The following is a 27,378-nucleotide window of genomic DNA, read 5'->3' as shown; positions in this document are numbered from 1 at the left end:
TTCTGAAAAGAACCCACTTTTGCATTATTTTTGCTGTTGTATCTTAGAGTTGCTGAATTCTGCCCTTTCACTGAAATTTCACACCCTCTACTTGGTTGAGAATAAGCTGAGGTAGCACATCTGTCACCCTCCTTTTGCTAATGGGTTGCTCATAAAGTGGAGGTACAACACTTTCTCTCTTAATCAAAGACTCAGGGTAGTGAGTCATATAATTTTAAAGGGAAAATGTTGAGTTGTATTCATTTATATGAATTAGCAAAGTTTGCATTACCTCCGTGCTTGGCTGTTATAAGAGAACGTGTCTGTATGGTTTAGCAGTCTGAAGGCAAATTACAAATGTCAAACTGATCAGCTTTTCCAGAAAGGTCACCAAATGAAATCTGAAGTATTGGTTTTCTCTACATGCACCCCTTCTGTTTACATGATAATGAGCTTTGCTGATGCTTCCAATACATGCATCTTTTACTGCCAGTTTGAAATATCAGTGTCAGTGAACACACACTTTAAACAACTTCAGAAGACCAAGATCTAACCTGAAGCCATATCTGAGCATGTGCTTACAAATGCACTTCTGAATGCTGCTTAGACATGCAACTAGATTCTGTTTCAGGATGCTGCCAAACAAAAATGTAGCTTCACAGATTTAGTACTGTGAGAAGTATGAATAACTGTGGCAAAAAAAAAGGTCTTTGGGGACATCACTGGGTCAAAGGAATAAGGCAACAATGACTGAGAAGGGAGAAAGCTCTGGGAAAACAAAGAAACAGGGTCCAAGGAGTCGGAGGTGTCTTGCATCAGAGGAAAACAAGAAAAATAAATTAGTAGTGGAGAAAAACCTTCTGTATGACAAGAGATCTTTGCTTTTATCATAAAGTATATTTTTGTTAATCTGGGCCCAATGGCAATTTTTATCTGTGATTTTTTTTCTATATGAAGGGGAAAAATGTAAAACAATAAATAATGTTTCAAAGGAGAAAAAAATTGTTTGGAACCTGAAAGACCATGTTTGAAGGAGGTAGTAGGTATTTATCAGCCAGGAAGACAAAGGAGAGTGGCTCACATATCCAGACAACTTGTTGATGGATATGCTTGCCAAACATAATTTAGTGCTGAACACTGAGCTGAAAGCAACCAAGTAAAAATCAATAGGTATCCAAGTGGTGCTGTGCAGAGCAGTTTTACAGAGGACAGCAGACATCAAAGTATGCAGGGAGAGCGAGCTGTGGCCTTTTCAGCTCTCAGAACTGAATTAAGTCAAATGCACATGGTTTCTTCATACAATGCTAACAGGATAGAAGGAAGACTTAAGCCCATCAGCAAGAACAGAGCAACGGATAAACCTCTTTGACTAAGACTTAGTTTATTTAGTCAGATGGGGGAAAAAATGGTACACCAAAGCCCCCCTGAAACCACCACTATCCCATCTGTCTGTGTTATTAACAAAGACTCGTCCAAAGGCTGAGTGGTGTTAACAAGGCATCTCTGCTCATTTGAACTATACGAAGGTGTAGAAAGCCATAAAGTTAAAGCATTCACCAGACAAAAACAACAGAAGGTGGTGAGAAATCCAAGAGGATCCGCTCTCAGAATTCATTTCAAGGGCACAAATGCAGGCCACAAAATAGTAACAGAATTTATTTATTTATATTTTTTTGTGTTATAGAACACAAAAAAGTAACAGAATTTTTTTTCTCTCGTCCCACCAGCAAATTAAACCTTATCCTTATAGCATTATACCTTATACCTTATAACATGAAAAAAAAAGAGGTGTGCAAGTGTGTAAATCACAAAAATATATTATGGAGTTCTCTGTTGAACTGTGATCTTTGCTTGTTATCTAACCACCCATCACCACAAGAAAACAGAATTCGAAGTACAAGAATATACAAAGTATAAGAGAAGGAAGATGTGTTGTACGGTGAAATGATGGGTGAAATCCAGCAGTAATACAGATCTTGGCTAATGCACGAGAAAGTTGGAAACCAGACACAAAACATTATTCACTGACAGTAATATAATAACATGCCCTCCTGAGACTGCTGCATGCAGGGTACTGATTGGCCCACATGTCTTTTTGGGATGCAATGCTGTTAGTCTTTTTTCAGACAAAGGAAAATTGGGAGCCCTAGAACTCATGCAAAGAAAATGGCATTATCAGTATAACTTTTCAATGTTTGGATGACACTGGGAGATTTCATCAGGCTTCTTTCAGAAATTACAAGAACTCACATGCCATCTGTTTGTCCCTAAAAGTGCAACAACTGATGCCATTATCAACTTTTCTCGGCTAAAGGGGATGAAATTGACTCCAGCCAGCTTCCCCCATGCAAAGATTGCTTATTCCAGCATGAACTGCATGCAAACTATTAAGCCAGAATTTGGAGATGATTCCTGCAATGTGAACTCACTCTGCTGGATCCAACAAGTTATGGCTAGACAACGGATGCCAAGGGGAATTTGGACATTCATTGGAGTCATCATCACCCAAAACGGTCTTGAAGCTTATGAATTACAGATGTGTAATGTCCATTCCTGCCAAACTGATGAATGCTTATGCATTAGTAATGGATTCAAATGCACAAAGCCATACCAATTAAGTGACTGGCAACAGAGTTTGCAGGATCTCTACACTGAAGATATGGCAGAGAAATATGAAAAAGAAAATAATCATTATCTAAAATGCCATCTACAAGCAGCGTAGTGCTATACACAGGTCTTGACCTGTGAAGTAAATATCCAACGTATTTCCACAGGGGGAAAATACTGTGTTGTTTATTGGTGGTATATTTAAACTTAGCAGTTCTCCATTCGTGTAAGCTCTCTGTGTAATCAAATAAAGTAGGATTATACACAGAAGCATGCTTAGCATCACTGTAGTACCTCACTGAGAAAACTGTCACATCCAAGCAAAGTCTACAGGTACTAATACCTGCAAGGAGCTCTAGCAACAGAACATCTATCTGACTATGGCTCAGTGGCTGCTAGCTGGACACCCATTTGTACTTCATAAGATTTCCTCAATGAGTTTTTTTTGGTAGATGAACCAACTATTACAGATGGGTAAATTGTCCTTTTTCACCAGCTTTCCCTAAATGGGAAAACAGGTTTCACTGGCGATGACAAGCTAGTGCTAGCACTGAAAAAAAGTTCTGTGGTACCATATGCTGTCTACTGACACAGGGGTTCATGTAGTCATGTAGTGAACTAGTCTGAAGAAAGCGGGTGCAGATACACCCTGCCAGTGCACCCCTCCCCCTCACAACCTCTGAAATAATCTGCAAAGTTTATTTCCAGCTGAATTTCTTCCAGTTCAGCATTAGGTTGCAGAAGGGAAAGTACAGTGAAATAGTACAAGAGTGAGAACAAGCAGCCAGAAGCAGAGGAAGTATGGAATGACTTCTTTTATCAACACTGACAACTTATGTGGGCTTAAAAAGTTTATCTGACTACAACTCTGGGATATTCCAAATAGCAACTCATTTCAGTTTATGAATTACCATTCCATAACCCCGTTGTCACTGCCTGAAGCTGGTCTGAACAATGCAGGAGAAGAGGGTTGTTTTTTTGTTTTTTTGGTTTTTTTTTGGAAAGGAGAAAATTCTCTTTCAAAAACTAAACTCAAGAATTTCTTCAGGTGTGGGTAGATATGAAAAGGACTCAGTACCCAAAGCCTTCCCCTGCACATTGAGACACAATGTGATCCCTCACCCCAAAATACGCCTTGCCTTTGACAAGCAGTAATTCATGATTACCAAACACCAAAAGTCTGAACCAGACAACGTCCTACTGGGAGAGTGTTTAAAGGAACTGAGGAAAAAGCTCAGACTCAATTTAGGAAAGCCCAAACTGAGTAAAACAAGATCACACGTATTCAGTGAGCTTTTCACCTGCATTAACCTAACTTCATTCCTCTAATAAGTTACAGAAGAGGTGCTCCCCATTTGCTTCTTTACCTGCACAACACACACAGTTTGTTGTGCAGGTCTGACAGTGTCTAAAACCTGTGCAGATCTCTGCCTCCAGTGGGAAAAGCAAGCTGTCTCCGCACAGCTCTAGATTACTTATTTCTGCTCACTAACAGCATCACAGCAACAAGTGCCATCTTGAAAACTTTGAGCCAAGATTGTAAAATAAATCAGCCTCTTTCCTCAGAAAGTTTCAATTTTGACAAGTCTATGAGAAAAAACCTCAAACATTTATTTTACCCTTTGCATATGGTTCGTTTAAGATGAACTTCTTAGTTTCAATTCACTTGCATTGTCTTTTGCTAATAAAATATTTTAAACACATGCCACGAAGTATTTTTTTTCTCCATAATTTGCTTTATTTCAGCACAATTTAATACACATGCTAATATTGCATTCTTTTGTACTTCAGCACAAAAACCGACATAACTAAAATTGAGAATTTCAACCTCATAGAAATACAAATAATCTGTGAATAAAAGTGGTACATCTGTTCTATAACAAATATACATATTTCTGCTTTTTTCATCGATTCTGAGAATAAATACCCCTAATTTTCATTTTTTGTGGATGCCTACTTGCTCTCCTAAAGGCATTGGAGTAGTTTTGGTGTTACCCTGGAGCCCTGTTTGCTGCTGTAGTGGTACAGCTGGTGACAACTTTTGGAGAAATGAAGCATCCTGCAGCACTCTCCCAGATCTGCCACTCACTCACAGGTTACATTCTGACTTGTATGGGTTTTTTTTTAATTGATTGTTGGGGCAAAATTGAACATTCTGAGCTGCTGTCGGTTCTCTGATACCTGCTTTGGCTGAAGCCAAAGTCTCTTTGAGATAAGGAGGTTTTACATGCAAAATAAACTCAAGCCAATTCAGACGCTGATTTTAACTTCCACACTGTTCAGGTGCAGAGATGTCTCACTTCAATCTAATGATTCAAACCCACCTTTGTATAAAAGCTCCTACCCTTTCCATAGGCAGCCTACAAGACTCTGAAAAACTTCTGGAGTTCTGAGAATCATTCTTTTCCCTCACAGCTCTCTGCAGGCAGTAGCATACCTAGTGCTGATAATGCCAGAAACAACAACCAATTCCTACCCAAAGAAGAGACCTCACATTTAGGATAAAAGCAGGTAATGCCATTTCCCTCTCCTCTCCAGCACAGCCTCCCCTCAACAGGGGCAGGCACATTCTCTGAAACGTTCTCTGAAAGTGACATATGTCTAATTGGCTGAAAGGTAATATTCAAAGGCCCGCTGCTCCTCTCTGTGCTCAGGGACTGCAGCTGGCAGAGTGTTAAATCAGTTAACAGTTGGGCCCATTACTGTGCTGCACCACTGCTGCTGCTGCTGCTGTTACCGGGGCTGCTGCCGAGCTTGGCTCATTGAGCCCCTCAGTCAATGGAGAAGGCATCTCTATTGTGCACCTCAAAGCATGCTCACAGCCCCTGAAAGAGAAACAGGCCCCAAACTACTGGGGCAGATCGTATGACAGGATTACTTGCTTGTTGTTCCTCTTTCTTTCTTTCTTTTTTTTTTTTTTTTTTTTTGTCTTTGAAGGACTTCTATTGGACTATAGGAAGGAATTACGTGAGGGGGAGACCGTATTACATAGCGACAGCTGGAAAATTGGGGACTGTGGACTAGTAACAGAGCTGGGTTCCTTCTGTGCCTGCTGGACACCTACCTACGGCATCTTTTAATTAATTTGTGTGGAGAGCGATCTGCAGGGCTTGGGCAGCACAGAGCAAATCCTCCCACAACCAACATTAAGGGTAGGCTGCCTCCACCACAGGTACAATGGGATCTTTTCACAAAAGTGCACACAACAGCCTCACTTTGCACCGAGATCACAGCAGTGCAATCAAGGATGTACTGTTTATTAATCACAGTACAACACCGACTAAAGTTTACCTTCCAGAACTGGGGACAGGCCACAGCACCAAAGACCTCGGCTACCATTTATGATGCAGTCAATAGCTGTTACAATCCTATAAATGTAAAACAGCAAGAGTATCCTATCCTTATCTGCAACTCCAGCATGACCCTTAGCCACTGCCCTTTCCTAGAAATGCTCAGACATTACGAATTGCTGGTAAATGATACGCCTCTGTCTCCTTGTTTTGTACCACCTCAAAGCTTTGAAATTATTTAGTTGAACACTTGCTGTTCAAAAATCACTCCATAAATCCACACGGCAATCTAACTACGTAGCCACATGTAGAAATTAATATAACTGCTTAATCTCAGTCAAAAAATTGCAGAAAACGTGCAATCCTGTCCTGTGTAGAAATGCTGCTGGAGGCTGGGCAGATGGTGGCTCATACTATCAGTTTTCCCTCATGTTCCTTGATCAAGGGAAATCCGTGTTGTCAATTCTTAGAGCAAAGTGTTAAATTCTGTGTTGTTTTGATTCAAGATGTATAGCAGCCCAGGCCTGTAAAATCAGCAAACCCCCGAGCTTAATGAAATTCTTGGAAGAGATCAAAAGTTGGCCCCATTTTCATCTGTTTTCTGGCACAATTATACCATTCTGGCAATGGAAAGGGACACCAAAGCAGATTTAAAAGCAGACTGGCACCAAACGAGTCACTACAAGAGAAGGTATAAATCTAGAGTGCCTGGGCTCCACTGTGGTAATTGTGATGAACTGAAGATAAATGCCTTTACCATAACCACAGTAAACACAAGGCAAAAGACTCAGCTTGCTTCTTGACAAAAGCACAGCACCTCACATTCACCACAGAATACAAACCAGCACAGGCACTTACCACAATGAGGCAATGCGAATCCCCACCCTTGCTGGCCTTGTGGCAATTTGTTCATTGCTTGGCCCCAGGGTGAATAAAACCAACCCATTGTGCCAGAACATCCAGAAATAGCAACATATGCTGAAGTTGTACACTATTACTGTTAACACCTAGGATTATGTCAGTAAGTATCACATCCAGCTCTACCACACGTGCCACGTATTCTCTGAGCGCACAACATTATTATACTGTTCAGTCATTCAATTAGAGCAATAATTGATGTGTAGGGTAAAAAAGAAATAGCCCCTTTTCTTACAACTCTTACAAGAGCCTACAGCTCACTCTTATGAAAAGGATCTGACAGAATGAGTTACCAAAAATGGGAAGAGAAGGAGGATGCTAGGAAGAGAAGAGGATTTCGGAACCAGAAGAAGCGAGGGGAAGGAGTGGAATGGCTAACCAGGAGAGCAACTAACAGGCACACTGGGAGAAAACAGAAAGGACAGGCTAAAAACTTTACTTTTTCTGTGTAAGGACTACACATAGGAAAAAAGGTTTCAGTAAACCAGAAAAGGGGCAAGGCTGGGTGGAGGGAGAGGAATGGATGGGAGAATCTTTGGCACTGGGGCTAAGAGATCATGGAAGTGCCCAATATGCTCCAGGGACCAAAACTGCAGGGTCAACAGGAAGAAACGCCGATTAGTAATGACAGAAAATGAGAGGCTGAGGCATTTTACCACCTCACAGTGTTTAACATCTACCGGCCATTTACTTCTTACTCTGCTACCACCATGCCGAGTCTAACCATCACAGCAGCCTTCCCAACAAAGTTCATTTATCGGACACTGCTCTTTTTTCCTCACATTAAACATGGAGAGAACTAAAGGGGACAGCCTGCCTGGCCCTCGTTTCTGGTATGCAGCTCCTGTTGGCACCGTGGCTGAGCGGGGACCCTTGGTGTGCAGTGAAGGGCAATATGGTCTAGTGATCTCAGCAGGCGAAGGCTGGGAGGTGGGCATGCCTCGATTCTCATGCCAGCTCTCACATTTTGCTTCTCTCTCTCTAACATGGGAATACCACCTGCCAGCCCCATAGGCTTGTCATGAGGATTGATTAACGCTTGCAGACATTTTTAAGAGGGAGGAAAGCTCTCCAGACAGAGCTGCAAAAAGGCTGCATGCGGGCAGTTTTATCATTGCTGCTATGGCTTATCATCGCTCTGGCCCTGCAAACCAAAGCTAAGGTTGTAAAGAGATGATTACATTTGGATCCGGTTATGCCTGTAAGACTTGTGGCTGTCAGACACAAATACAGAACACAGTAATTACAGAGCAAGTGACTCTGGATGAAGGGAAAAGTTGCTTTTGCTCAGCCCCAAAAACAGGTCTGCAGCCCTGCACAGCATCAGACTTACAGCACTTCTGTGCTGTGCCAGCCACGGCCCACTGGCCCTTCCCACACACACCTTCCCGCCAGCAAACCCGCTCCTGCCCTTAGATCTGAGCTTGCGATGGCAACAGTTGATCACAGCCACCACGTGCACATAGGTTCCGCTCCAACCTTCCACATTCACCCCAAAACGTGCAACTTGAATCCTGTGGAAAGCAGCCAGTGTAAGGACATGGCAGGGACATGGTAACCCGTGCCCACCCGGGGCTGCCATTCCAGAGCACAGATAAAAGTGAAACCCAAGCAGAAAATGTTTGTGGTGCCACTGGCAATCAAGGGCTGGGTTGTCCCAGCAACGGGAACACTTCATCAGCTCAGCTAACAGATGGTCAGTGAGCAACAGGCAGCATATGTTCCAATAAGCACTGACATCAGCACAGATGGAGGGTGGGCAGGAGGCTGGCCCTGAAACATAACCTGACATTTCCTTCTCATTTGGTGCTGCATTGTTATAACTCACACAGGAAGATTAGCAGGGAAAAGTGAATAGCATTAGGGAATCTGCTCAGGAACCGATTACTAACACTTCAGTGCAGTTTTAGATTTTTACTTAACCAGAGTGCAACATTGTTAACAACATTCAGGGGCAGAAAATGAAAATGCAGTGGGTTTTAACGACAGGCTTTATTTTCATCACAGGCAGGTTTTCCCAAGAACACTAATTAACAGATTGCCACCTTCTAAGACTCTGGATCTCCAGTTCCACTGATTTCTGCGGCTTTTTCTTTTACTCTTTCCACCCCTCCCCCAGCAACATGCACCCAAATGCCCCACAGGATTAAATAAGCCCCTACGATGCATTGTCAGAAAGTGTATGACTTTCCTCTGCCTAAAAATAAACTTTAATGGTTGCTACAAAAGACAGAAAAACTAAGTGCCACTGAAGAAAAAAAAGAAAAACCTCAAGCCTATATCCTTGCTGATGAGAGTTCAGTAAAAACCAGGAATCAAAGGGGACTATGCTGCTTGGAAAGCAATGAGAGATTGATCTGGGAAACAGGGAATCAGTATGCAAACAGATTGCATGCATGTTGTATATTTATAGTCTTGCACTGAGGATAATGGGAAAGCATGCTGGATGGCTCCAAAACGCCTCTTTGTGACAGACAGCAGGATTTCAAGCAGATCTACCCAAATGATGCTGGCAGACCGCTGTATCACAGGCAAATAGTAAAGACTTAATAGTAAAGACTTAGTAAAGACTATCTTACTTTGTAAGATACCTTTGGAAGATTTTTCTTCCATTTACACATGGGAAAATTTAGTAGGCACCTCTCTTCAACGCTATTGGGACTGGGATGTACATCCATCTCTTGGGCAAGCAGAGGAACTCGCTGTGAAACCAGTCTTCAGTCCTGGGGGTTTATGAAGCAGTTTTGGGGATGGCAAACACTTGCATCTCTGTTCATTGTATCTTTCTTTGGTGTGCACGAATTTGCTCAGAGACTTGCAGTCTGGAGCCCACCCCACCAATTCATATTTGTCTCTGAAGCCTTACTCAGATACTACACAATCCTACAGCCCCTTCTCATAAGGATCTCCTACTTCTCTTTTAGCAAAGGGTAGCACAGACAGCCAATTGCTCACATTTCAAGTGGCTTCTAACTTTGCACACCTCAGTATCTGGCCTCAACATTGCAAAACTATTAAGGGTAATATTTCACTGGCATTTAGTACCCACTTGCTACAGACATAACAGTGTCAGTAGATCCAAACTCCATAAAGTCTTCTAGAGAAAAGCAGGCTGTGCTCCATCAGATCACAAATGGGTGGCACAAGAAATTGGTACATCTTAACCAAGGTTTTTAAGTAAGTAAATGACAGATCTGGGAAGATGCAGGGGAGTTAATCTGTTTCCTAACTCTGTCCCATATCTGTTGGTTAGACGGAATCTTCTTACAGCAGGCCAAATTCATCAAGTCTGAAAGACTCAAGTCTGAAAGCATGCGTACAATGAGCACTCTTGAACAAAAGATGTATGCAAATGAGTGGACAGTGATCAGACATAAATTGTAGATTTCTGCAGAGTAACAGTGTGTCCCATGCCCTCTTATTGCTGACTTCCACAGACAAGCACTGAAGTTCTAGTTAAGCCATTTAAAGACATTGTTAATCCAAAACCACTGAGTAGCTGAACTGCCTTTCATCAGTTTCAGGAATAAGGTTGCCAGATGTTTCATACTAATAGCCTATGAAAAAGACAATCCACAAGTCTGGGATGGTTCTCTTCCTGTTATAGGTCATTTTTCTTCCTTTTCTCCACTTCACATGTATGAAGCTTGCACATACATCTTAGTTTGGTGCAGTCTCACTGAACGTTACTTTGTATTTTAAACTTCACTGTTTGGTTCTTCGGCAAATCCTCACCTAAGTTAAAGCAGAATAGCTCCTTCATGATCAATATTCTGCTTATATGGCAGTTTAGGCTGGGCAGACACACAAAGTCAAAATGAAAAATTCAAAGCACGTATTTTAGCTGCGGCAGTAACAGAGATTGCTTACAAAACACCTGCAGGGTGAATACAAACAGCCAGTATCTGCCCACTAAGAACATTTGGAATGACATTTAACAAATTAAGACTTTTAGGATCTAGGAGGATTGATCTTGTTTTGCGTAATGTGCATCAGAGAAAAAATATCACTCACATTTTTATTTGCACTATTTGAACCAAAAAAAGAGGTAAGCAGCACATAGTCAACTGAGACTGTCCCTAGAAAGCACTTGATTGACACTGTTCCCCACACAGAATTACTTTAGTCAGCCATGACTGGCGTAACACCATGCTATTCATGGAACTCATACTAACACTGGTGTGGATACAGAAGTGCTTTAAATTCCAGATGGCTAATATTTTAAATGTTTTCCAGAACAAATCTAGTGCTTCCAAACAGTCACATGTGGTTATATAAATGATCGAATAAGTGATTAATTAGGTTATTAATGGCTTTATGTACAAAAAGATGTATGTTAGATACTAACTCCACTCACACTGCAACTGTAGAGCAGCCGTATAGATTCTAAAGGGCAATTACAAGCCTGTTTAATGGCATTAAACTGGAAGAAGATGTATTTAGTTTAGATATTAGGAAGAAATTCTTTACTGTGAGGGCGGTGAGACACTGGAACAGGTTGCCCGGAGAAGTTATGAATACCCTCTCCCTGGAAGTGTTAAAAGCCAGGATGGATGGGGCTTTGAGCAACCTGGTCTAGTGGCAGGTGTCCCTGTCTAAAGCAAGAGGATGGAACTAGGTGATCTTAAAGATCTCTTCCAACCCAAACTATTCCATGATTCTATGATACAACCCATGTATTCCCATGAGTGGTGGGTTGTGTCAGCTCATTGCTGCAGCAGGCATTTAGTCAACACCTTCTAACAAACACTTTCTTGGAGTGAGCCCAACAGTGAGCTTTTGGATGCAGAACTCAGGTCAGTGAGCTCATCTGTAAGACTGCATTAATGTCTCAGAACTTTGGCCTGTTTGCCAGCATGTATTATCCTTACTGAGCAAATTTCCTTCCGTGTGACTCAGATAAAATATTGGATCTTTTTGCTCTGAATTCTGTTAAATGAAACACTACATAACAGTGAATCTCTCACCAAGCACACCTTCATCTTCTTCAGCACAGACACAAACATGGCCCAAAACCCAGTACCTGACTGATTTCCTGCTTCTGGGAGATGAGTGGTATTCTTGAAGGGGCTGACAGTGCAGGGAGTAGAAACACACAGCGGGAACACCGTCCACATGATGAAGCACCTGCCCTTTGGGGTGAATGGGAAAGGAAGCCCTGTTCTCCCTGGAATCAGTGCCCTGCTTCCACAGCTCTAGCAACAGCAGATATCACAACTGCAATGCCTTGGAACTGAGACCTGGAACTAAGTGAAAACCTGGAACTAAAGGGGAAACATCCAAACAGAAACTGCTATCTACACTGCTGAAGAAAGTGTGGTCTGGGGGCCCTGAGCAATGACCAATGTTTGGGTTTTGAAAAGAGAGGCTGGTTTACCTCCATGCAGAGTTTTCAGTCAATCTGTCTCCCTGACCGTAAACAAGGTACAAGCAAACTAAGTCTGCTGACAGCAGTTTTCAGTTTGCTACTGCCTGCTGGGAATTTTCAGGAGCTCACAGACCAGTAAAGGTTCCAGACTCCCATTCTGCTTTATCCTGATAGCTTTGCTGTACACAAACAGAGCAGGAAATATCCCCCAGGAATCAAGCATGCAGAAAGGGATGTGCAGTGGCAAACAGCTGGGAATCACTGCAGAGTACTAACACAGACAGCCTATACCATATGCCCTACACCTACAGCTACCATCTCTGACAGGACAGACAAAACTAAAGTCATCATAAATGAATACAGGACACCCAGAATCAGTTCATGGAAGGCTTCCTGAGCAATTGCCTTTGGGACGTGGAGGGCAGGGGTCATAAAATACAGAAGAATCCTTACTGAGCACAGTGCCTGAGGCCTATGAGAGATCACAGCAAATGGTGTGCTTTGCCTTGTGTTCCCATTGATATGAGGGCTGCAGTGATATGTTAAAGCATCAGAAATAGAGGGACCTCAGCAAAATTTGCTTGGAGGAAGCATAAGCAGAGCAATTCCAACGAAGTTCATGCAATATTAGGAGCATATTTGTGCAGGGACTGGCAGTGTTTTACAACCAATTGCAGGTGCCTGATCTTAATGCTAGCAACCGCTCCTTTTTGTCTGTACTGTAGCCAGGACTTGTGAGTGTGAGAGAGATTGAATGCTTTGTAATGAAGGTATATTGTAACATTTCTCTCCAGGTGGCACTTTGTTAACAACAATTAGATCCTGATTGATCTTTGAAGGGCTAATTCTTATGTGGTTTGCAAGGGTCCTACAAGGAGCAAGTGTTGAGTGGGGGCACTTTAAAAGTATTAGTGAGGAAAAAAAAAAAGAATAGTGCCATAAGAAATTTGCAATACAATGCTCAAGCCTCCTTTGCACCCCACAGTAATTTGTTCTTATTCCTGTTATTATCCCCTCGGGCACTAATGGTCACTTTATTAATTAGTTGAAAATTGCATTCTAGGTCAAATGGCAGCTTTTTTCCCTCCCATTGTTGCAAATTGCTAGTGGTATGGCCCAGTAAATGGCAGTGTTACTGCAAAATGGGAAAGATCCTTTGCTTTTCAAGATAAAGCCCATGGACCAGCTGCGCTTTCCATGACATTTCTAAGCAGAGCATTTCCCCAGGCCTGCTTTTAAGCAGTTAGAAATTAAACAGAACTCACTGTCATTGTTGAGATTTCTAATCATAGGCTGTTACTGTATTAGCTCTCACTCTCCTCACCCTCCCCCCTATTTTAATTCTAGCTGAGCCTGTTTTCTAAGGTGCATCTCGGCAGTGTTTAGCCCCATTTCTCAGGAAAGAAGGCAGAGTGTTTAGGTGCCTTCGTTTATGATGCTCTAATGGAAATACTTTTGAGACATCTGCTCTAGCAGAAGAGGACAGATGCTCAGCAATTTCTGAGAAATATGGTTCTGTCTGTGGCATCTGAAGTTAGAGGCTCAAAAATTAAAAATCACTCTTGCAAGCATTGCTGGCAATGTAGGAATAGAGCAAACCACAGCCTCTGAAAACAAAATTGGAATTGGCAGATTTTGTGAGAGCTTTTCATAAAGAAAACTCCTACTGAGGACAATAGGTGTTTAGCCTTTAGACAGGAGGACCAGCCCACCAGAAGTGAACATCAAAGCATTCTATTTTCCATTAACTCCTTTCTGCAGCCTACTGTGCTGGATGCAATCTGTCACGCGAGTTGTAGCCCAGCAGTCAGGACACCTACCAGAAGTCAGGTCTGGGCTAATTTCCCAGCACTGTCAGCCTAACGCATCTAAAAGGATGTGGTTAATCTGAAGACATTTGCACAAGGCATCTAAAATCAAACATAACCCTTAATTTCTATTTTTCAAGCAATACTCTCATATTCTCATTCTTCTTTCAATCCTGTTCTGTAAAATTACATTCACACTGATTTATCATCTTTTTTGGTGGGCCCAATCTAAAACCAACTTAATGCAGGAAAGAAAACCTCCCTCCCTGTGGCCTCTCAGAGATTTGAAGTCATATGGAGCAAGATTCCTTGCTTGTACAGGAATCTTGCACAGGAGGAAGATGCTTCAGTGTGTCTGACAGGAACTTCACATGCTATATACCCTCACATACCTAGAATTATAACCATTGGTGGATTAACACTATTCCTTTTTGAAGGCTGTATCATGTCTAGCGCATGGAAAGGAGAATGCATCTCATCCTCCAGCAGGCTGGACACTCATCCACTCAAAATTCCAAAAGCTCCAGCAGGCTGTAGCAGCTGGAGCTCCTAGTTAGCATTACATGCACAGTAAACAACCTCTTGAAACACTGCACTCTGGGAGCACAAGCAACAGAAGCATTATTATTATTATTATTATTATTATTATTATTATTATTATTTTGTCTTTCAAATCCTAATTTCTAAAACAACAAATTATCAGCCTCGCCAGTTTGGGTTTTCTCTGTAGACAGATGGGAGTGTTGATCAGGAAGAGGGAGGAATAACGTGGAGGACTGATCAAGCAATAACATGTTAGTGTAAACAAATGCATAATCAGAAATTTGGGATTTCTTTCTTAGTTCCAACAGGCAAGTGCTAGGACACACAAACTGGCTTCTACTAGCACTTTTTTTTTATTTTTAATGCTATTATTTTTATTACTTGGAGCAAGAATTCCTTGCAGAACTATTTATTAACAAGAATTAACCCAGTAACCACTAACGCAAAGGAATGTTCTCAAAGTAAGGGACAGCTGAATTTGCAGGTTATTGACTACTTTTGAACAATTACTTCAGGAAATCATTCAAAATGTAACCTTTATGAAAAGCACAAATCAGGGTCACTGTCAAGACTTGCAGAGGGATGTCAAAGTTGCCAAACAAGCCTAGATATGCAGAGTCTGTTTTCTGCACAGGGAAGGTAGTGGAGAAATTATCTAACACCTACAGAACAAAAGCATTCTCAACAGTGTAAGTATTGCCATTAGCTCAAAGACGTTTTAGATTAGGATTATCACTGTATTTAGTAAGCAACACATTTAAACCTGGTGATCTTTCATATGCATATTACCTCACAAGAGATCTTCATCACCAGCATGCTTCAAACCTGAATGAACTTTGCACAAATTGAAGGCCCTCCAGCAGAATGTAGGCTGGCACTTAAGGATCTGATGGGTAAGTATGCCAGAGGCTGAAGATGATTATCAAAAAGCATAGCATTACACATTTGCAGCCTCTTAGATGAGCTGCATCTTCATCACAAATGAAAATTGTTCTCAGAAAGTAAATAGCAGGCCTCTGCTATTAACAGTCTTTTGATTAGAATAAAGCTGGATCCAATAAAGGTAATTCCAGAATGGTTACCATGAATTAAGCGTTCCAGATGTCATAAATGATGTACAAGTTTCTCATCACAGTTCTAAAAACTACATTGCTCTGACCAATGACATTTAGAGCAAACTACAGGACATTCAAAAATCCCATCTGAGGTCAGAGCAGTTCTTACAGTACATTTTTGCTCTTTAAGAGTCTAAAGACCAGCTGCATAGCTGGCTACTGAATATTTAAGACCGAGGGCACTATTCTTTACTTACAAGTCTCCAGGGCATTGTTAGAGGTATCATACCTAGGACTGGTTTCTCTGTCTAGTATTTTGTGTGTTCTCTGGCATGGTGAAGAGGACATGAATACATTTGAAATATCAGTGTATTTCAAACTAAAATTCATGCCTTAAGTATATTGACTTTGAATGTGTAGCTTTTTATCTACGTGACCACTTACAATAATAGGCCATTCAATAAGTGATTTAAATAGCAACTACCAGAGAATAAAAAGTACTAACAACAATAAAAAAGCCTAAAAGTTGTATGCATCCTTCATATCCTGTGTATCTTGTTTTCCCAGATAATGCATTTTGTCTTCTGATGATGCTTATTGATGAAACACAATTTTGATATTAAATATGAACACCTAAGGTAGAATGCAACACTGTGACTGAAATTCTGCAGTCAGTGCAGTTCTTTGGCCCCGGTCTACATCCTATCTGTAGTATGTAGAGATATGGATGACAGAACTTGAAACTGCTAGAGCTAAACTCCTGTCTGCACTCATCCTTAAAGTTGGAAGGGACCTCTGTGGACTAGATGGCCCTCAGAGGTCCTTTCCAAGTCCAAGGATTCTATGATTCTATGATTGTTTTGAACAGGCTTCACAATTTGAAACACTGTATACTAGTTAATGGGTGAGAAAGGTCTGAATATCAGTTCTAAGGTCTACGAAAGAACAAATGCAAGTTCCTAACCAGAGAGAGCTTTACAGTGACATTGCTGTTGCAACTGTTCTCAGTTTTTCAAGCTGCTTTCAGCGGCAAGCTATTCCATAGAACATATTTATTAGTTTTACCTTGTCCAGTTCCTATGGTACCTGCAGTCAGGCTTTCTGATGCCCTGTGCTATTTGAGCCTTGAGCCCAACCACCACAGAGCAGCAAGTGTGGGCAGCTGGAAGAGGGAAGGGCAGATGCAGTGGGGGTGCAGGCCCACAGTACCCAAGCAAGAGCAGAGCAAGTTTGGTGATGGTAACCAGGTTCATGTGAAGTCAAAGTCATTACCAAGACAAGTCCATGGTAATGAGGCACATCCATGGTGAAACCAGGAAGCAAAATGTCTCTTGTTGGTCACTATTTCTATTGAGTCAAAGTAGAACAAATTACTGACGATAATGAATGTTCTCCAAACCTTTCTTCAAGAGGAGTTGATAAATAAATGTTCGATTTCAATTTCTTTGGTGAAAGACAGCTGCACTTCATAAAGGCTAAAGAAAATGGTAAACAATCTAATCAAATGAAATAAGAATGCTTCTCTGGCGTTATTTTTTTTTTAATTCACACAGATTCCCTCACTTCAAATCCACACCTGTTTTACCAATTCAAAGTAACCCATAGGCAGTTACTAATGCAACATCATTAGGTTGGAAGCTTTAAGGCTGTTTTCCTGTACATTAATTCCTTCTGCAGTCCATAAGCCTTGTGGTACTCTGATCAATTTAAATTTCAATGACACTGGAAAATAATCCCTTTATCTTTCAGCTTCCTCCTACATTGGCTCTATTATTCCAAGTGGGAAAAAATCTTAGCTTGGAAATAATAACAGCAGTTTCTGTTTATAGTCTAGTATTAGGGAGAAAAAAACCAACACAAATTCTCAGAGTCTAATAGTTCTTCAGTAGTCAGGGCAATTATTACCAACAATTCATATCATATCACAGCTAGCACAGAAAAAATCTCACTCTAACTGTATGTAATTTTGTTTCTTAAGGCCAACAGAAATCTTCCCTTGTATCTGAATTGAAAGAGGAATTACTAAGAAATTCTGGCTCATAGTGGCATTCTTTTCATATACACTGTTAAACACAAGATTCCTTAAACTAAACAACTTTCCATAAAACTGAGACCACATTATTCCAAAAGCTTTGGGAGTGAGAGGGAGAAGAAAAAGAAGAAAAAAGGAAAAAGAAAAAGGAAAAGGAAAAAGAAAAAGGAAAAGGAAAAAAGGAAAAGAAAAAAAGGAAAAAAGAAAAAAGAAAAAGTAGAAGAAAAAAAGAGGTAGTACAATTACAGTCATTGACAAATCAAGCAAAAAAGGAAGTAGGAGTATCCCTTTCAAAACAGGAGTCCTGCAACATAACTCAGATACTATATTGTGTAAAAACTGTGTCTGCTCAGAATTAGAAATCCTGTGTTGCTGTCAATTTATTTGTTTAGTTGTTGCTATACACAGAGTACAAAAGAATGTATTTATTGTGTCACAATCAGAAAAAGACATACAAGAAAATTACAATATTTTCATCCACTTCCAGTATTGAGTAACTTCATCTGGACGACCTAAAAAATCAACAGTTGTGATGAGCCAAATAAGACACACAAGCATCAACACTGAAACAATTCTACTAACAGAAAGTCCTATAAAAAGTTTCAAAAGCAAACTGCTCATGAAAGCCACATGTGCCTGAAAAGTATTATTTTGAATTTCCTTAAAAAAAAAAATAATCCTCAAATAAAAGGAAATCAAAGGAATTTAGACAGAAAATAATAGGTGGATGCCAAAGGTGTACAAATTCAAGCCAGATAGAAGGCACTGAATGTTTTTGTGTTTTTTTTTTTTTACAATAACTAGCTTGAAATATTGTATATTCTGTAGAATGTAACATAAAGTTACATAACTTAAGCAAGAATTGGGTCACAACATCTTACTCACTCAGCACAGTAAACAGCTTGCTGATTGTTACAGATTGAAGAACAGAAAAGTGAAAAAATTCTAAAAGCAGTTTGGAATAGTCAACATCCTCAATAACTAAAGATAGTCCTGTGAGAATCTGCACACTGTACCAGATTATAAAACTTCCTTTTAACATTTTGCCTCCATCCTTGCATATCCTTTATTCATTTCTGCTGCTCAGTCTTATCAAGCTTTCATTTTCCTTTCATTATATACTTCCCATACAGAGATTATGATATGACTTAATATACTGAAAATGCTGAAGTACAAAACTAAAGATATGATGATTCCAAAGCACATAAACAGAGGAAATCAGTTCCATAAACATCCACTTGAGTCAAGCCTATTAAAAGATCAGTAGAAACCTAAGAAAATGAAACTGTTGAGGATTACATTGATGAAGACAATTTTCAATTATATCGTTGAGATTTTGGACAGGGAAAAGTCTGGTTCTTAAAAGTATTATTTATTGCCAAAGTAGGGCAGGACAAGACTCAGATTCTTTCTCTCCTCTGCAATGTTGTGGTTCATTCCGCACATTCAGATGAGAGAATTGCTTAAGTACCAAAAGCAACAGCAGTTTTTGGCTGTTTCCAGAAAGCACTGCATTTTACAGGAAGGTCATTTTGTTTTGCTGGCAGGTGATGTTTAAATGGCAACAGTGATGACATTTTTCAAAGTTTTCAACAGGTTTCAGTACCAGTGGCATAATCCTTAAGATATAATCTACCCAAGACACAAACCACAATTCAGCATGAGTATTCCATGTCATTCATGACGGGCAAACTCTTGGAGTATACAAAACTAGAATAGCCAGGAATATCTTATGATGTGGTACAAATGCTTTAGAATTTCCATTGTCAGTGGTACAAAATAATGTAGCTACACCTCAGCTGGTACCATTAACCTTAGTTCTGTGATTCTGGTCTCATAGCAAGTTTAGACATAGCAAGGCATTCACATACTAAATACTCTCAGCTTTGATCCATTTCTTCTGCAGTCATATGGTTCAGTTATTCTGTAAAGTTTGTAAGAGGCTCTCACAGACAAAAAACAATCCCAACAGCAACTATCCCACCATCGCAGTCTGCTAGGTCATCACATTTATTCTTTACCAAGGTGGAACATGGAATCTTCTCCTCTGGTCTGAATGCCCTGATCTGTATCTTCTACCTGAAGGAAATCAAAATAGGAAACGCTTGTTTAGATTGCTTCCAAGAAAAATTATATTCACATATATTTTGAGAAAAGAGCATGTTCCTCTTCAGTTGGCATGTAATTACAGATAGTATTTTGAGATGTTAAAAGCTAAAGTCCATAAAGGAGCTCTTCCTGAAGCTCCTAGGCTACTGTAAGTCCGAAATCTATGGCCAAGTAAAGGCTCAGATAGTGAACTATAGAGGTCATATATACACAATGGTTGGTAGATCAGACTGTGTGAATTCAGTAAAAGAAATTACACTATTTAGAACCAGATAGAAGTTATACTAAAAAATATTTTCACCTAGAATTCAGAAACTCATGCTTTATTGCAAACATTTGTTGTACCTCAAGGAAAACTTTTAAACACAAAGCACAAAGATTACCAAAAGCTGCAAAGCCAAGTTTTTAGCTGTTTTACTTTTCAATAACAGAAGCCTAATCTTAGCTTTAAATCAGATACCTAGGATCTATTTATTAGGCATATAATGGTCAGGCATTCAGAACGCAATGTGGAAAACTCAGAACACTAAATGGCAAGTCTTCTAAAGTAACAAATAAGAAACACTGAGGATAAAAAACTTCTCCCTCTCTGCAAGGCTTTGGTGTCCCACTGTGTTACACGGATGCACTCTCTTGATTTGTAACACACAGCCAACACATTTATCAAGAGAACATAAGTAAATAAATAAAGAAAATACCCTGCTCCCCAGATTCCCTTCTTTCAAACCCCAGATGGAAGATTAGATAGTAATTACAACAGACCAGTGGTTAGTATTCATCACAAAATGAGGGATACCATAGTTCAATTCTTACTCTGCCCGAGGGTATTCAAATCAACATCTCATTGAAATACTAGTGAGTCTTAGGTTTATGCTTTCTGGTGGAGGCACTGTTTCCTCCAGTGCTGAAGTCAAGCCATTGTCATGGAATTCTTAAACATTAACTGATAAGCACGAGCAAAGAACACCTAATCACTGGGTACTTTTCTGACAGAAGATATGGGTCCCATGGTTACTGTACCATTAACTTTTAAAGTGTTCTTTAAAATGCATTTTATTTAATGATTTATCTATAATATGCAACAGCAGGAAATTTAACATGTAACAATAGCCTTGCAGAAATCCAGACGACAAAATCAGAGCCTGAACCTGCATCCTTGGGTCCAGTGAGACAAGTCACTGGGTTAAGTGCTCTAGCCACTAGGCCAAACAAGTTCCTGATATGTATGCAGCTAGATATCAGCAATATCACAGGAAGTTTTACCACAAGCTATCACACTTTCTTCATTTTTATTCAGTTTCTCTGATGAAAGACACACAGAACAAAGACAACAGCTACATAATGAAGCAAATCAAATACCTGTCTTAACATCAGCAAACTTATGAAAGAGAAACTTTGTCAAAACATCAAATATCTTGGCAGGTCAGCTTAAAATGAACTCTGAAACACTTCAAGACTCTTTTATAAGGAGAAGCATGTTTTCCTATTAAATCATTTTTATTTATAACAGAGATTTAACTGCAATTATGGCATCATATTTTAAAACTGCCCCGGGGGTAGTAAATAAGGTTTAATTTTGCCTGTGTAGAGGAAGACATAATATTTTATTGATGTTACTGAATTATGATTATAACACAATTCAGTGCAGCTGCTGTGGAATATGCTTTATGGAATACATCTAGTGGAGGTGAACAGAGTGCCTGCAAAAATGATTCCTGAATAACAGGCTTTTTGAGACAGCCACAATGATAAGTTTTGGTTTTTGCTTAGTCAGCATGAACACTATTGTTGTATTTGCTACATATACCATCAAACAATTTTATTTGTGAATTAAATGATCATAACTCATTTTGAAGAATACAACAAAAGCATCTGACGCACATTAAAGACTTTACTGTATTTATTTATTAACACTCCTCCCTAATCACATCAGTCTTCTTTGAAAACATCATCTGCAAACACGGAAGAAATGTAGGCTCTGCAGACTTAACAAAATAACTGATCTTTCTTGGACACTTCTCTTCCTTTTGCATATTTTCTTTAATCTATGTTTATACGTCTTCATTTATAATAACAAGAAAGTAAGACTGAAGTAGTATCAGCTCAGTGGAGCTATCCACAGTGATGCATTAAATGTCTGTTGTGTTCAAGAAGGGGGATTGGCAAATGATTCAAGACTAATTTTTGTCAAGACAAAACAGGACATCCATTTCTATTATTCAGGTAATGGTTTGGAAACTGAGATCTGATCTAGAAAATCATGTAAAATGTGTTTATTTTCATGCTTAAGTGTTTTACTGAAGTATGAACTAAGATTTGCAACTAAAGACTTTACACTTACATTTCGGTGCAGCTGTGCCAACTCATTTTAGATCTGTTACAGTTTTAAAAACCACTCATCTGAGACTGAGCATGTAAGGTTTAAATACCACATGAAATATTTTTTTTTCAGAATGTTGTGAGGAAAAGAAGACCTACTGCACTTGGTGGAGTTAGTTTCTGCTAATAAATTTTAAAAGTTTTGTTGCTGAGTGCTGTGGGTACAGGGTAACAGCAAACATACAATACATAAATTTATATACATATAAACTGTACACAGACACAGACCTGTTATATTGTTCACAAAAAGAATTTCAAATGCAAACATTTTTTACCTTGTGGTTGAGGATTTCTCCAGAGGTTGCCCCTCATTTGATTATGATATGGAGAAACAAAGGAGCTTCTGTGTGTTTGCTGGAACCTAGGGTTAAGTTCTCTTTGGTGTGTTCCTGAAAAACAGAAGTTACTAGCCAACTCTGATGGTATAGAAGATAAAATGAAGAAGAACAGAGAGAACATATTCTTTTTTTTTCTTTTTTTTTTGGGGGGGGGGGGGAGGGAAAGAACACATTTATTAGATTTATGTCAAAACAGTTATGTACAATTACGATTCTTTCAAACTACTCAGCCTAATAAGTATGGTTCTTGTCCTCATTTCCATCTATAGACATCATGATAACAAGCTGTTAACAAGTAAAACCAGATAACCTCCTGACACAGATTTGGAAACTGAAGTCATTACAATGAAACAGAAATCTCTGTCCAAATTAGAATCACAAATCATAATTAAAATGCTTAAGTACTGCTCTGAAGCAATAGCAGACACTAACAAGATTTGGTATCACAAATCACCAACAGATACCGTTAGTTTTGAATGCTACCCAGCAGTATGGTATAGTATCATATCCAGAAGAGGACAGAAGTGCTGTTACATGATGCTAAGTCCTGAACTGACAGAAGATCATTCTGCCTGTTGCAATTTACTCAAGAAATTTATAACAGGTAAATTTTATCCTCACAGACATCATACTTGATTGGGTATTAAGCAGGTAATAAAGATAATATCAGCATAAATGCTCTATTACATGATGTTCAGGTAATTCAACCACAATCCAATCATACCTGAACCAGATCAAATTTACAGTGCTAGGTGAATCTGTCATGTATAAATCAATAACTAATGAAAGCACAACCACATCTCTACTGGTAGACACTGAAACTACCGAACAGCTTATATGAATAAAAAGGTCCACAGACAGGTTACCTAGACCATCTACCAGTTCAAACATTCAAAAGCTATCAAAAAACCTTTCCTTTCTCTCACATAAAATGAAAAAGCACTCAAATTCATAGAGAGAAGCTGACATACAAAGGGAAGCTAGAGGTTCTTAGTGTTCTGTGTAAAGATCACCAAAAGCTGAAGGCATAAACATTTTCTTAATAGAAATAGCTAGCAGACAATGCCTTATTATAAGACAGTGTCTTATCCATATTTCAACAATATAGAGACACTACTTAATAACAGCATTTTGAACAGTAATGATGGCATTTTAAAATCTAATCATTTCAGAGTGAATTATTTCAATGCCTCAAAAACCTCAACAATCAAGGATGTGTGTGAATCAGGCTGAAAATATTTTAGATTTTTTTTTTTTTTGAAGGTCAGGCAGATCAGGTGGGAAAAGGAATGTCTTTAGTAAAGCAAGCCACGCAGTTGGAAAAAAGAAAGCCAAAGTCTTAGGCTGAAAGCCCTTCTCGACACTGCCTCAAAGCTTGCCTTGGTTTTGAACTGCATCAGTGTATCTTCAATGCCTTATTCAGACCTTAGACTATCATGGCTAAAATAGCTCCCTTTAGGGAAAGGCAGAAAAAACCTGTCATTCAGTTCTTCCTATAAAAATAACTTTAGTCACTGAGCAAATAGCAGTGGTTTCTGTCAGTGAATAATATTTTATTTACTGTGTGTATCTCACTAGCTACGTAACTAGATGGAAATATTTTATCCAAACTTGGGTAATCCAATCCACATGAATTCCTAAAAGCAGGAGGCATTTTCTTAAATCTCTCCTTTGGTTTCTTGGAGAAAAATCTTATGGTTTATTTAGCTTGACATGCTCCCTAGGTAAATGCTGTTGCAGCTGAAAGATAACTGAACTTATCAACACGTTGATTTGGTTGAGAAAATTAACATAATGCCAACCTGTGATAAATCCACTCCCTCTTGGTTTGCTCTGTATTGTTCTTTTCTTCACCGCACAAACCTTGCAAATGAGCGACTTCAGATTCTGGAAGGGTGTATACAAAGACTCCTGGAGACAACAGCATTCACATTAATGGCTGTTCTATCTTTCTATCTTCAGGTGTAGCACAAATCAATTACAAATATAGCAATCAAAATTATTTTATTAGTCCACACTCATACATACGTGAAGATTTTCTGGTTCACATTTTTTAGGAAACGAAATGTTTAATATTAAAAATGGATTCTTCGAGGGGTTATTAGGGGTGCAGAAGGAATGTGTTTTCCTCTTTTGGTTATGTTTGTCTTTCTCCTCTGCTCACATCTGTTTATTACTTACTTCCATGTTCTATTGTTTTGAATTGCTACCTAGGCTTAAGTCTATCAGCAGTACCTCAGGGAGGGACAGGTAAAGTCTCATGGCAAAGTGGAATGAATGAGTGAAAAATCAAAGTATCTTACTCTCATACATTACAAACACAGTAGTAATACATCAGCCTTAACTCCAGATATTTGTTGTCTGATAAAATGGAACCTCATCTAGAGACATGGAGGAACTGAATATCAGTGTTTACCCTGTGGGCTGAAAAGTTCTGCTGTCAAAAGGACAAGCGAAAACTATTTGAAGACCCAATACTACAAGATGTGGTACATGAGGGCTGCTCTGAAAGCAATGCCTCCTATTTTATTATGATGGCACCTGATATCAGAGGCAGATATTGGTGGTGCGGCAGCAGAGGTTGAACCTTCACACCAATATTCCATTATATGTTGTTGCTGTGTGACAGATGGCAGCAGAGGAGCAGTCTCACCAAATGGTGTCTGACATGGAAGTGCATATGAAGTGGAGCTGTGTGACTGAATTTCTCCACAAGATAAAAATGGCACCCACTGAAATTCACTGTTGCTTGCTTGCTGAATGTTTACGGAAACCAAACAGTGGATGTGAGCACAGTGAGGAGGTGGTTGGTGTGTTTCAGCAGTGGTGACAGCAGATCACCTCCACAGTGGGTCACTTCCACAGTCTGTTACAAGTGCAACATGCAGGCTTTTGTTCATTGCTGGCAAAAAAGCACAGCTAATGGTAGTAACTTTGAAAAAAAAAATGTTGTGTAGCTTCTCCACCAAACAGAGCTATTGTGCTCTATCTGTTGTAGTTTCCATGGAAATAAACAGGAGGCATTACTTTTGCAGCAACCTACATACCTAACTTTACAGTTTTCAGTGAGCTTTGTAGAAGCGTCACATCCTATAATCTTTTTCTTTGCTTATTGATTTACGTGGGAAGTTGCACACATTGAAAAGAATGAAAACGTCATCATAATTAGTGATTTTCATAAAACTGAACTGATTTTTAGCAGGATGACAATTCCATTTTTGTAACCTATGTGGTGGAAAGGGAGCAGCAAGAATGAGAGAGGATTACAGGAAAAGGTAAAAAGCCAACGTGTGTCAGGACTGGAGGAACTGAAGAGGTTTCTTAAGAGTCTGAATCTCTGAACTCCCTCATGAACTTCTTTCCTAGCTTTTTTTTTTTTTTTTTTATTAATAACTCTGTATTAATAACCACTAATTGGAAAATCCTCTCAATATATTACTGAGAGAACAAATTCAGGATGTGTTTATGAAGGCTGGATGAAAGGCATGATCAAAAAAGGCCAAAACATATCACTTATGCTGACCCAGTAGGTAATTTGTTTTTAATTTAAAAAAAGAAAAAAGATAATGAACATACTCTGAGAAGTGCAATAAAAAGACTAATGAAGTGATAATATCATTGCCTCACTGCTTTATGGGACTATTATATCCAATTTTCTGTGTGGATAAATAAACCAATATAATTACTACTATGAAAAACAGAGAACTAGTGCAATAAGGACTAAGTATATATATTTTAAAAAACAGGATGGATGTATTTTCAATTCTTATCAGCTTTTTTTCTTTATCTTTAAAATTTTCTAAGGCTGTGTAGAGCTGAATTACAAAAGAAACAAACACACAAAACCATCTTGCTCACAAATATATTAACTGCATTTAATTTACACATTTTATTCCTTCAGCAAAAGAAAATGTAAGTAAGCGAACCTTAAAACACTGACAAGTGCTTGTGCACATGTAAATATTTAACCAAAATGGTGCTTCCACCATAGTTTCCATAAAGTTATTAAATGCATTTAAACCATCATAATCAAAACAACTCTGATTCCGAGATCTTCTGAACTCCCTGAAGTAATATAACTGTCCAGATACATAGAGAGATCCTAGGAGTTAGGAAACAAGCAGGGAACACCAAAGCAGTAACTTTTTCCTTTTATTTATCTTTACAATAACAAAACCAATGTAGAATAACTTTTTTTTTTTTCCCTAAATACAGTGCTGTAGCTATCCACAGGTCAGATTTATGATGCTGAAGGGTAGATTGCTAACAAACAAGTGCTGAAAGACTTTGGCTTCCAATGATACATTAAGCTCTGCCAGGAACTAAGTACCAGTTTTATTTATTAAGTTCAATTTATAGTAATAGAGCAACCAATCACATACACTTGTTGCCTTGCCAGTGTCCCCAGCTAAACTGAACTGGCATCTCTCAGCAATTCTCCCAAAAACTTCTTGCTTTTCAAACTGATAAACTAGAAAGCTATTTTATTAGTTTGGAAGCTCTCTCTGCCATATATCATACCTAAAAAATAAAAAAGTTATTTAAAATTAACAGGACTGGGCTATTTTTTTCTCCCGACGGAACAGTTTATCTGGGATTTGTTTAAACTTGAGTATCATGCTTTCTAAAATCCTATCCTAGATATTTTAGTTGGTCAAATAAAACTCCAGCTGTGTTCTAGGGATCTAAGTATCTGTCCTCACCTCCTGAGACATGCTAAAATAGAACTTCAATCTGGTTATAATGAGATTTTCAAATGTTAACTAAAGCATACCAGCTAATATAGTTTAGAATTACTCTCAGTCAATATCTTTTTTTTGTTTTTCAGATTGATGTACACATATGCTAAAAGCTGTTAACTAATCTGAATTCTACCCAAATGAAAAAGAAATAGTTTCACAAAGGTGTATGTAAATTTGTGTTGTTTTTATTTTTATTTTTTAATTTATTCT

The 27,378-nt window shown here is 39.1% G+C and overlaps 1 protein-coding gene across 4 annotated transcripts in view; it reads right to left on the bottom strand.

The window, feature by feature from the left end:
• Window positions 1-17,240: 17,240 nt before the first annotated feature.
• FAM120B (family with sequence similarity 120B) overlaps window positions 17,241-27,378 on the bottom strand; it is a 59,373-nt gene continuing 49,235 nt past the window's right edge. For all 4 annotated transcript variants that reach the window (XM_048938170.1, XM_048938169.1, XM_048938168.1 and 1 more), the window contains 3 exons: window positions 24,229-24,337; window positions 22,364-22,477; window positions 17,241-19,679 (listed from right to left, as the gene is read on the bottom strand). In XM_048938170.1, coding sequence (XP_048794127.1) covers window positions 19,618-19,679; window positions 22,364-22,477; window positions 24,229-24,337 — 285 coding nt within the window. In that variant the 3' untranslated portion in view covers window positions 17,241-19,617. The remainder of the gene's footprint in view (window positions 19,680-22,363; window positions 22,478-24,228; window positions 24,338-27,378) is intronic.

Source organism: Lagopus muta, chromosome 2 (genome assembly GCF_023343835.1).
Source record: "Lagopus muta isolate bLagMut1 chromosome 2, bLagMut1 primary, whole genome shotgun sequence".
Taxonomy (NCBI): domain Eukaryota; kingdom Metazoa; phylum Chordata; class Aves; order Galliformes; family Phasianidae; genus Lagopus; species Lagopus muta.
Note: the sequence above shows the minus strand (reverse complement) of the source record. Positions and strands in the feature narration are given on the sequence as shown.